Below are 12,505 nucleotides of genomic sequence, written 5' to 3'. Positions count from 1 at the left end.
CCCCCAAAATCTCCTGCACGGGAAAGAAAAGGTTTTCTGTGCTTGTTTCTGAAAATAGATCCAAATGTTTGCAACCATCTGTGTGCATAGACACGCTGACTAGTTCATGAAGCCTAGCATCAAACAAACAAACAAACAAACAAAAATAATTGCAGGGTTGGTGGCTCCTGTCTTTAGTCTTAGTCCCAGCACTTGGAGGTCAAGACAAGCAGATCTCTGTGACTTTGAAGGCAGCCTGGTCTATATAGTGAATTCCAGGCCAGGCTAGCCAGGGCTACGTAGTGAGAGCATGTCTTTTAGACCAGGAGCTGTGTCTGTTTTTACTGTGTTTCGTTCTTACAACAGTTCTGTGGAGTGAGTTTTATTTTTATCACTCTTTTCTGGACAACGAATCTAACTTGGTGAAGGGTGGGGATTGGAAGGGTGAACTTTATGATTTGCATGTATAAAGTGAACATAGAAATGAGACCCAGGTCAAGTCAGGAAGGCTCTTGCTCAGTTGAGAGAGCTCATTGACCACCCCAGCCCTCATAGCTCCCAGCTGGCAGATGGCAGTGAAGGAAGATGAGGATATTTCAGGCCTTGAGTTTCTTCACGGAGGTGAGTGAAGGGTCTGTCTGGGTCCACCATCGCAGTGACATACATGATGAGCCGGAGTGTCCAGCATGTGAGCTCGCTCATATTTGGTCATGTATAGAGTAGTGAGTCATTCATCCCCTTCCACATCATCAAAGTCATCGCCATCAAAATTAGCCTTTTTTTCTGACAGGACACCCTCACCAAAGCACCAAGCTGTGCCTGGGTGCAGTCCACTTCAGTCTGGCCCTAACCTAACTTTTAGCGAGATAAATGGTCATCCACTGGCCCAGTGTCAAACCAGAAAATGATGTAAACAGATCTCCAGAGCAAGTTAGTCAAGCTCTTAACACCTACGTGGGTCAAGCTATGCAATAATGCTCTATTTTTAAATGCTTTCAGAAATTTGCCGTCTGTGTATCAATTCTTATCAGAAGCCTGGAAGCCCTTCCCCAAGTCTTAAGAATGGGATTATCTCAATTGGGAAATGCAATGTGAGTGAGCTACCATAGAAAAACAACTTCCTTTTCCACAGAAGTTCTCAGCCTGTTGGTGCAGGCAAAACGGAGACTCAAAAGAAGTAGCAAGGCATGGTGGCTCGTATCTGTAACCTCAGAACTGGGAGAATTAAGTCAGGAAGATTGCCCAGGAGTTTGAGACCAGCCTGGACTACAGAGCGAAAATCTGTCTTAAAATAACAAAAACAAACAAAGAAATGAGATCGGGGAGGAGCCAAAGCACTAATGCTCTGTCTGCATTTTCTCCTTTTAGAGAAATGGTTTAAATTTTATTTACTTTTAAGTTTTTATACTAACACATATTATACATATCCCCTCCCATACACCTCTGACCTCCCAGCTCTTGTCCTGACCCATTAGACCCCTAATACCCCTGGACAGTTTCATTTCTACGTTTCTGTCTTATATATGTTCATGACTTTGTGTAACTGTGTAAAATCTAGGAGCCACTAGTGAGAGAAACATGATATTTATCTGTCTGAGACCGGCTTAATACTGTTGTCTCGCCTTTGATGACAGAATGTGGAAAGTCATTTCTACGTATTCTGATGGTGTGCAAAACAGCTCTGTCTGAACCCCACAGACACTGCCCACATGGACAGTCGGACTGTCTCAGGCCCACAGACACTGCACACATGGACAGTCGGACTGTCTCAGGCCCACAGACAATGGCCACATGGACAGTCGGACTGTCTGAGGCCCACAGGTACTGCCCACATGAACAGTCGGACTGTCTGAGGCCCACAGACACTGCACACATGGACAGTCGGACTGTCTGAGGCCCACAGACACGGCCCACATGGACAGTCGGACTGTCTGAGGCCCACAGACACTGCCCACATGGACAGTCGGACTGTCTGAACCCCACAGACACTGCCCACATGGACAGTCGGACTGTCTGAGGCCCACAGACACTGCCCACATGGACAGTCAGACTGTCTGAGGCCCACAGACACTGCCCACATGGACAGTCGGACTGTCTGAGGCCCACAGACACTGCACACATGGACAGACTGTCCAAGGCCCATGGACACGCACATACAGACAGACTGTCTGAGGACTGTGGGCGCTGCACACTACTATGGCCAGACTACCTGGAATAGGGCTGCAAATCAGCTTCAAGTTTATGCAGTTCAAAACTTTCCCTCTCTCTCTCTCTCTATGTAAAAAAAAAATTTTTTTTTGATGAAAACCCTTCTCTGTTTTTCTAAATGTGACATTAGATAAGCCCCATGGCAAAGAGCCACAAGAGGACGGCCATCCTGGGTACAACCGAATTTTCAAACAATTCCTTTTGGGAAGAATCGCAATAGACATTTGTAGCATTTCAGGCTTCTCGAATTGGTATTTTGCCACACCAAACTTGAAAATGATCCACCTAATGTTCAAGCATCTCTAGCCTTGGTGATCCTGAAACCGCGTCTTCCGCTTCTTGCTGTAACTGGGCTCTGCCTGTGCTATTGCTTCACACTGCTCGGCAAAGCAACCCTGACTGTCCGGTGCCTATCTCGCCTTACCCAAAGTGCTAAGATTTGCGATAGCATGCACGGACTCATTCAAATACACAAGTTGGTATTTATCTGCATATCCTCACATTGTCAACATCTTTACCGCTAGCATGCTTACTGTATTTTGGAAAGCACTCGAGTAATAAGCAAAACGTCCTGAATTTTAAGAATAAGTTGTATTCCACTGTTAGCTCCTACCATTCTGGTCTACGGTAGAGTGTAACTTAGCATCTAATTTAGCGTAGAGTTTTTGAGCTTTGTATTAAATTTAACACAGCACTATGCAATTCTGTTCTATAAAGAGCACAATGAATTCTAGGAAATTTGCCAGGCCTTATGATTTCTAGGAATCAGCGGACTTCACAAACAAAATGGTCAATTTCCCCCCATTCGACTCAGCCTTCCTAATAAGGGCCTCGGGTTCAATGTGTACGCTGCCTTTTCTCTTTTATGTATTTGTTCATAGATGCAGTTGTGTATGCTCTGTTTATGCAAAAGATTCTTGCCAGTTATTTTTGAAAAGGCACAGCCATTAAATAATCCTATAAATATTTATTGCACATCTATCATGTGCCAAGTCCTAGCTAAGATGTGGAAAGCCAACAGCATTGAACACTGGCCTTTGGTCCCTTCATGTTGGTAAGACAGGCAACCACGAAGATGCTCACAATACATGGTGTAACATGCTCTGCTAAGGATTTGCCCAGCCTTTCTATTGAAAAGCTTAGGAGGTAAAGACTTGTCTTTGAGCATGTATAGAATTACACTCAATCAATCACACGGGCAGAAAGGGATAGTTCTGTATCATTCTGAAAGAAGTATACTTTCTGATATCCAATTTAGGTTTATCGCTCCGGCGCCCCTCCTCCTCTGAGGCACAGCCTTGAGCAATATGTATTCTAAACTCCCGAAGGAGAACTTTGCTGTCCTGCTCAGTGGGAGCTTAAGCCGAAGGAAACACAGTCAATGACATTATTGGATTGGGGAGTTAGGTATGTCAGTCTGTGGACTGTGCTATAGAACCTCCTTGATATTGGTCCCCGTCTCTGGGCATCTCTACACATACCAGCCATGTTGGACCCCTTCCCTGTCCACCCCAACCCCTGAATACATCTGGGTTTGAAGGCATGATGCCAACAGCCCATTTCTCTCCACTATGGACTTTGATCACAATATGGCTACCATCTAGGAGCTTCACAGCCTGACTACAGTCCCTCTAGGCATCAATATTTCTATTCTTTCCCATCTCTGCTTTGGACCTTGCTAAGGTGGTCAAGCTCCCTAACTCTCACCCCAGCACTCCCTGTCACCTCCTCAAGTATGACTTCTCTCATGCTGTCCTGCCACACTGGCCAGCATCGGCCTGGGCTTTACCAGGTCCAGAGTGTATGACCTCCCATGCTGCCTTCTGCTCCATGGTCTCACTAAGGCTTCATGTTTCCATGTGACCCTACTTTCACTCCAGGTTTTGAATGGCCCACCCCCACCCCCACCCCCTCTGTCTTTTAAGAATTCTCTTTCCTTCATATCCACATCCTTTCTTAACTCACAGCATTGTGGCTTTCCTTGTTTGGCTTATGACATGAAAGCCCAAATTTGAGAAATCTTTCCCTGCCTCGCATTGTTTTCTTGGAAGTCGGTAGGGTTGCTATCTGGCTGTGCACTCTTAAACTATGGGTATAAAAACTCCAGGAACTAGTGGGGATTTACTTAGAATAAAAACAACTGGCTTAATATTTTAAAAAATGCATTCCCACAAATCAAAACTATCAAAGCTGTTTCCACAGAGATCTGAGCCGCCCAAGCCGTCTTCCAGCACTTTTGCCTGTGAAACCTTTAAAGAAAGTACAGAGATGAACTGATACTTGTTGACTGTCTTCAAGGCCAAGTCATAGTTCTGGGTGTTTCATAGTCGCCCCATCTTCTTCAGTCCTCCATGGAGACATGACTCTCATCTTACAGAGAAGGGAATGAAGTCTGACAAGATACGATATCATTTTTCTTAATAACGAGGGTAGAAGGTTGAGGACAGAATCTACCACTGGTTCTGTCTGCTCTCAAAACTTGTTTGCCTTTTCCTTGGCCACAGTGAGCAAAGTCTGCGTCATTCAATAGCAAGCTAAGAGTTGTAGTAATGTGTTTTGTCCTGTATACGCTGTTTATAGCATCTGGTGTTCTTTGAAAAAAAAATCAATGAATGTAATGTCTTTGTGACTGTCCTCTTGCGTTCGGAGTAAGCATGATGTACTAGCTGTGGATGCTCATGGTGACTGGTAGCTATACCCTCGCTTTCCAATTGTCTCTGGATCCTGCGGGTTTGATGTGGAATCTGTCGTTACTGAAACAAACAAACAAACAAACAAACAAAAACCAATAGCAAGATTGAGAAAATGAGGCCTTCTGTGACAGCCTGTTCCACACAGCTTGCAACAGAACCTCACGTGGAAGAAAGGGTTCTGCCTGTGCATGGAAACACAGCTTTTCCCGGAGTGGCTCCAGCTCAGAGCAGAGGCTGCCAAGTCGCAGCAAAATCGGAGCTCTCTTCTGAGCATAAAGAAGCCTCTGTGGCATGCAGGAAAGCATCTCAGCTGACATTTTGGCAACTGAGCCACGAGAGTCCCGAGGGCTGAGAGTTCAGGAGTTAAATATAACTTTCTTACCATGAATATCCACTTAAGTCCTCCAGGAAAGGCTGGGACACAGAACCTCCCAACCAAGGTGACAGGATCTATGGAATATTTCCTATGGACTAGGAAGCTAGGACAAGATAACCAATCTTAAATGACGGACGAGCAGCACACCTGTTTCCCAAAGAAAGAAGAATCTGGTACTCATTATGACAATGTAGGTAAAGTGCTGAAATTCTAATGGTGTTCTTCACGTACGAGTGGGATTCAAAATGGTGATGGGCTAATATTTTGTGAAGTTTGCCTTTTGGTAATTTATATATCATGTATACACAAATACAGCTATAGATGCACGCATATATAGCTAGGTGTGGATGAGTGTGTGGTGGCAGCATGGTTTAGAAAAGACCACTGAGCCAGGATCCAGATTAGAAGCATTGTCCTGCCTTGCTAGCAAAACAGGGCACTCACTGTGCTCTTCTGCAACTCAGATTTCTCAGACTTAAAGTGAAAATGGCAAGCTTCCTTTATTGTCAATTGACATATAGGCATAAGACATTCCATGCTCTTGTGATACGCTAATACATTCCATTCTCCATGAGTCTTAGTCAGCATTCTGTTGCTGCAAAAAGACACCAGAACCATGGCAAATCTTATTTTTTAAAAAAAGCACTTAGTGGGGCTTGCTTTCAGTTCCAGAGTTTTAGTCCGTTATCCTCATGGCAGGAAGCATGGTGTTGTGCAGAGGGACACGGTGCATGCAGCAGAAGTAGCTGAGACATCTATATCTGGATCTTTAGGCAGCTTTGAAACCCCAAAGTCCACCCCCAGTGACACACTTCTACCAACAAGGCCACACCTACTCCAACTAGGCCATACCTCTTAATACCTCTCAAGTAGTGCTGCCCCCCTGCCCCCTCCACCCTGATAACCAAGCATTCACATTTATGAACCTATGGGGACTGTTTTTATACAAACCACCACACCATGAAAACTAGGTTAAGTAGGCCTTCCAAAGGTCCTACTCATGCCATCCCACAGGCCACTTGTTGTAAGTAAAATAAAACAGCGATTTTATAATGTATTTGGTCAATACTAGAAGCCACAAAAGACCGAGACTGACCCTTTGGTGTTCCTCATTGTGTCTCTGCACCTGGTTCAGTTCAATCTAATGGTTTTTAAAAGAAAAACAAGATAGGCGGGATGATGGTGGTGCACATCTTTAATCCCAGCACTTGGGAGGCAGAGCCAGGCGGATCTCTGTGAGTTCGAGGCCAGCCTGATCTACAGAGCTAGATCCAGGATAGGCACCAAAACTACACAGAGAAACCCTGTCTCAACTGGGCGGTGATGATGCATGCTTTTAATCCCAGCACTTGAAAGGCAGAGGCAGGCAGATGTCTGTGAGTTGGAGGCCAGCCTGGTTTACAGAGTGAGATCCAGGAAAGGCACAAAAGCTACACAGAGAAACCCTGTCTCGAAAAACCAAAAGAAGAAGAAGAAGAAGGAGAAGGAGGAGGAGGAGGAGGAGGAGGAGGAGGGGGAGGAGGGGGAGGAGGGGGAGGAGGGGGAGGAGGAGAGGGAGGAGGAGGAGGAGGAGGAGGAGGAGGAGGAGGAGGAGGAGGAGAAGAAGAAGAAGAAGAAGAAGAAGAAGAAGAAGAAGAAGAAGAAGAAGAAGAAGAAGAAGAAGAGAAAATGCAACAACCAACCTGTGGAGAACTTATTTGTTCTGAAATACTGCAATGTCATGTTAACACAGAAACTGGTTTATGGTTTTCTCTGCTTCATAATCCTTTTCTAAAACCCATAACCTATCTTCTGCACCTTTCCTCAGCTTCCCCTACATACAATATTTCCTAAGGATTGCTGTGTTGCATTCTTTGGTATAGATATCTTGAGTTGTATGCAGATCTAATAAATATATATCTGATTCATCAAGATATATAAGATATTCACCCAAAAGTAGCTCAAATGTTTAGGATGTAAACATGTGTGAATAGTTGATCTTATTAATATCTATAGATTCATCAACATTTCTTCAGATTCCACCAACATTACTAGCTCTTTCTATGTCCAAATTCGTCTTCATAATTTCCTAGGAGTATCATAATAAATTACTACAAATCAAGTGATCTAAAATAACAAAAATGTATCCTGTCACAGTATAGGAGCTAGACTCCCAAAACCAAGATTGTCAACAGAAGGGGTTTATCTTATAGGCTTTGCAACTCTGGCACTTGGAAACTATTGACAAAAAAAAAAAAAGAGTTAGAGGCTAGCCTGGATTACTTAGAAACTTCAAGTATACCTTAAGATATACAGTGAGACCCTGTCCCAAGGTGTCAAGGGCTAGAGGCATAGCCTAATGTTAGAAAGCTTACCTACGTGGCATGTGTAAGATGTTTGTATCACAACATGCAAACTAACTGAAAATATAAAAAGAAATAAAGGAAGAAAGCGTTTCTCACATTTAAAGATACACTGTTAAGTGTGAGGTTAAAAACAGAGTGGAACCCTGAGAATAAAGTGGCAAAATAACATGCACAAGAATTTGCATAATATATGACTGGAAGCTGCCAAGAAAGTGTTGACATTGGTGGCAAAGAACGAGTTGGCCAGAGGCCACGGTAAGAGGGAGTGCTTTTACTCCAAAACATTTTGTACCTTTTGAATCTTGGACACTGAGAATATTTTGTCTGTCATCATTCGTTGATATATTTTTATCATTTATTCATTGATTCACTCTTAGAATTTTTTAAGTTATTTGAAATGGGACGTTACAAATATGATTTAGCTCTACTCCTTCCTGGAACCCATTTGCTAGACAGATGACAACTTTTCTAGCTTTGTTGAAGGATGCAAACAAGAAAAAAAAAAAAAGAAGGCAAACTTGGATGCATGCTTTCAACATCTTGGATGGAGGGAGAAGAGACAGGACTCTCTAACTTAGAATTAGGGGCTTGGGATTTCTGAGAGTGGAGGGTAGGAGAGAACCAAAATGAAGAGATGGTAGTGTAGTCTACTCAGAACGAACAAAAGAGGTAATCGAGGCTTCACTGAAAGCTGAAAATGCTTGCCTCTGGGGAACAATACTAATGCGGAAGTGGACCAGCAGCTTTTTGTTGTGTGCTGAAATCGTGACAATATATACTCTGTCACTTGGAAAAACACCTTTTATCACTCAAAATGTTATGCTTGAGTTTTCAGTGACATGAACGAATTCTTAAGGGCAGTGAATAAGTGCAAAGTACACCCTATTCATGTGTAATAATGTCATGTGCAGGTGACATGTGTCAATAATAAAAATTATTAAATGTTAAGTGATTCAGTTGACTATGGATTAGTCTAATTAGAATCTAAGAAAGATAATTCATCCATGGGGTAAGAGATCATTCGCTGATGAAGAGTTAGTCCTACTATTTCAAAAGTGGAAAACCACTAAGAATAAACAAAAATAAGAATCTTGAAAAATACATTTTGTTTTGTTTTGTTTCTCAAGACAGGGTTTCTCTGTGTTGTCCTGGCTGTCTTGGAACTCACTCTGTAGACCAGGCTGGCCTCAAACTGAGAGATCCACCTGCCTCTTCTTCCCAGGTACTGGAATTAAAGATGTGTGCCACCACCGTCCTGTGAAAAAGACTTTTAATGCAACTCTCTATCAATTTTTGACAGAAACTAGACTGTATTGATAATAAAAGGAAAAGTGAGACATACATTCTGTTTTCCAGAAATTTATATGATTGTTATGTTTCAATTTCTGAAAAGCTAGAAGAAATTCTTATTTAACATTCAATGAAAACTTGATGCCCACTCTCCAAAAAAGAAAATCACTGTTGAAATCAGTCATTCATTGAGCAAATGGCTTTGGAATGTTTGTTGCCAGACATTCTTGAATAGCTTACTGGACCAATATGGATAAGATGGTGGCCGTGAACTCAAGAATACTCATGTTCATGTTCACGGCTACTACCACAGTGCATTACATATCTCTGGCACACTCCATGTGATAAAGCTAGACACCTCACCTAGTAACTGTGGCTGGAAGTTCCTTGGCTCTGGGGAAAATAGAGAGGTGGCCCTACCAGATGAGGAGCCTATTGGGTCACATGCTAGGTGATGGAGGGAAGGGAACTCCTTTGGGAGCTGAGATTCTGGGACTGGGAAAGGCACCTGTGAGGGCAGATACCAAATGTTCTAGGACAGTACTTTGTGTAACGGTGGCAAGACAGAAGGAAATCCCATAGTTACCCCCAAATTAGAGGAATAAAGTCAGTCATAGGAATTAAAGCTATGCAGTACATCGCTTCAAATGCCAGAAGTACAAAGGCCATAAAGATACATAAAGACATGAATATAAAATAATGCTCAAAGGAGAAAGATAAACACAAGGATTATAACTAAATTAAATTCCTGCACATTTAGAATGGCAGTCAGAAGTTACAAATAAGAGTTCATAGATTTAAAATCTATTTCAATTTATCTGGCAGTGTTGCGTATATTTGTATTTTTTAAAAAAGAATATCTTTTGTTGCTCCCAAAATAATCACTTTTTACTGAATCATAGGAGACATGTCCTGCCTGTAAAAATTTCCAAAGGAACTCATCTGAGGTTTTCTTATTCGTGGGTCCACGGATATTGTGCCTTTATGCCGGACTGAGGAAGCATTCATAAATAAAAGACAGACTCACACATATAGGCAGTACTAAGCGAACTCAGTGGATTTTTAAAAGAGCACATGAAGTTGGGAAGCAAAATTGGTGGAGGTAAGATGGGGAGGAAATAGCCAGGAGGGAATGAGGGCATGGACTTGATCGAACTACATTATACGCATGTATGAAATTCTCAAACAATTAAAACTTGAAGGATAAAAAGGGCATGATCAACAAACCTCTTTTCATCAAATGCCAACAACAGTGAACAACAGTGATACTTTGTTTCCCCTGGAAAATCCATGTTATTAATGAGTCTTTATAACTGGAAGATCCTATAGGAATTTAGTCTAGTGGATTTTGAATTGTGTTCCACTGGCTGGCTCAGAATCCTGCTTCCCGGATAATGAGATGACAAAGTGAATGAGCTCGTGCAATTCCTTTCCCTCTCCCCCACACTCTACCTTGGAACTTCAAACACAAAAGTGATTCATTCAGAGCAACAGTGCTGAAACATCTGATTCAGTCCTGACGTTTCCACACATGACAGCATAGGAAAGGCAGATGAGGAGTGCTGAAAAGAGAGTCTGAACCCCACCTCTGACCTACCTGCCGAGTCAGTGTCCGACCATGGAGCCCAACAACTGGCATCAGCTGAAACCTCCTCCAGGAATTCCAATGCAATCCAAATATGGAAAACCTCTCCATAGAGGACTAGAAAGAAGGGGCAACATCTGGCCTTTGCTGGAATGCTTCCAGTCACAGGAGTGTCTTTTCCATAGAAGGCATAAGAATTATGAAATGACTGTCAAGTGTTCTTGCCCATGGGGTTATGTTTCTTGTGTCATCCAGAATCAAGCAGCCTCCTGATTCTCAGGACAGATGAAGTGGACTAAACGTGGGTGGCCACCACATCACTGCTGTGCTTCCCCTATCCTGCCTAGCTTTGCTTATCTTGCCACAATGGAAAACAAGATTCGAAGTCAACTCGTCATAATTCTTCAATTTCCGGTTACTTCTAGACTTTTAAAAACTCAAATGAGAGCAGAGAAATGTTTCTCTCTGTAGTCATGGAGTTAGACAAATATAAACCTAGAGCTACTGGTGGCTGTCTTCTGCTGCACTCCAGTGGGTATTGTGATGGACCAGATCGGAATGGATGCACCAACATTGCTTCATCTCCATGCAGCTACACAGTTGAACCTGTCACCGGAGTAGAGAGGGCTGCCTAACTATGGTTGTGTTCTCCCTGGATGCAGCCAGCCCACATCCAATGGCTGGGTTACGGAGATAAACAGCTACCCAGCTCCTCTGCCTCAATTCAAGACAACTTGAAGATCTATGCCAGGTCCAGACCTCGGGGAATGGGCTAAGGCCATAGTGAGACCCTCTACAGCCTGTCTCTTCCCACTCTTGGCTGCTTCCTTCCTTCTCAGCGAGTTGTCCTTTATAAGGCTACTCTGAGCAAATCTCCAACCTAGGATCTGTTTTTTCCAGATGCCCCAAGCTGTGCCTCTCTGCGGCAATCTCATCTGAGGAAGGAAGGGATGGGGCTGACTGAGACAACAGAGGTGAATGATACCCCGATGGAATCCTACGGCGTCTTTGCCTACCCATTTCTCTTCTCCCAAATGTCCTAACCTTGCACAATCATGTATGGTTCCAAACAGCTCAACATTCTGCTAATCTGATGTCCAACCCTAAATATAACTCTCCAAGTGTGGACTTGGAAAGCTAGCATATTGTGTGATTTTATATTCTTCATACTTCTATAGTTTAGCCGAAGATTAGATCAGCTTTCTAGCAGCCCAAAAATGTTGTTGGTTTATTGGCGCTTGCGTTTCCCAACCACCCCCACATTTCTTTCTGTCAAGGCGGCTCCCTCCCTTTGCATCCAAACACTTCCACTTCTCAAAGAGCTGCCTACACTTTACGGCTGGCTGTATTTCTTAGCCACATCTACACACGTGCACCAAATATGGGCAAAGCGCTGGGAGACCTGAGGGAGGTGGAAGTCTTGTTTTTGCAGTGTACTGTATGAAAATAATACGTATACAGAATCCGTATTTTTCTAAAACTGCACACACGGTTCAGCCATCCTGTGTTCAGATCCCTTGGGATTTTTTCAGAAAATGCCTCTTTCATGATTCTCATAGTTAATATATGGAACTTTTAAACAGATCTAATGTTTATGGTGCATGGGACAATTGTTCATTGCTTGTAATAAACTGTTTGAAAATTATATGTCCCAGTTATTAGGTTTCACTGAGGAAATTGAAAGTTTATTATCTTTTTTTTCTTTCTTTTCTCTTTTTTTAAATTTAATTAATTAATTTATTTCTCCTCCTCTGTTTCTGTTCAGAAAGGGGTAGGACTCCCATGGGTATTAACAAAGCATGGCATGTTAAGTTGCAATAAGACTAAGCACCTCCCCTTGTATTAAGGCTGGGCAAGGCAATCCAGTATGAGGAATAGATTCCCAAGAGCCAGGCAAAGCATTAGGGACAGCCCTGCTCCAGTTGTTAGAGGTCTCACAAGTAGACCAAGCTACACAACTGTCACAAATATGTAGAGGGTCCAGGTCAGTCCCACGCAGGTTCCCTGGTTGTTGCTCCAGACTCTGTGA

At 43.0% G+C, this 12,505-nt stretch overlaps 1 protein-coding gene across 1 annotated transcript; it reads right to left on the bottom strand.

Moving 5' to 3' along the window:
• Positions 1-509: 509 nt before the first annotated feature.
• Polr2f (RNA polymerase II, I and III subunit F) lies at positions 510-3,675 on the bottom strand. Its single transcript, XM_059246122.1, is given in 3 exon segments — positions 510-623; positions 626-798; positions 3,669-3,675. Coding segments are annotated over 3 exon segments (294 nt in total).
• Between the last annotated feature and the right edge of the window lie 8,830 nt (positions 3,676-12,505).

The sequence above is a fragment of the Peromyscus eremicus genome, chromosome 19, assembly GCF_949786415.1.
Source record: "Peromyscus eremicus chromosome 19, PerEre_H2_v1, whole genome shotgun sequence".
NCBI classification, from domain to species: domain Eukaryota; kingdom Metazoa; phylum Chordata; class Mammalia; order Rodentia; family Cricetidae; genus Peromyscus; species Peromyscus eremicus.
This window is presented reverse-complemented; position numbering and strand designations above follow the sequence as displayed.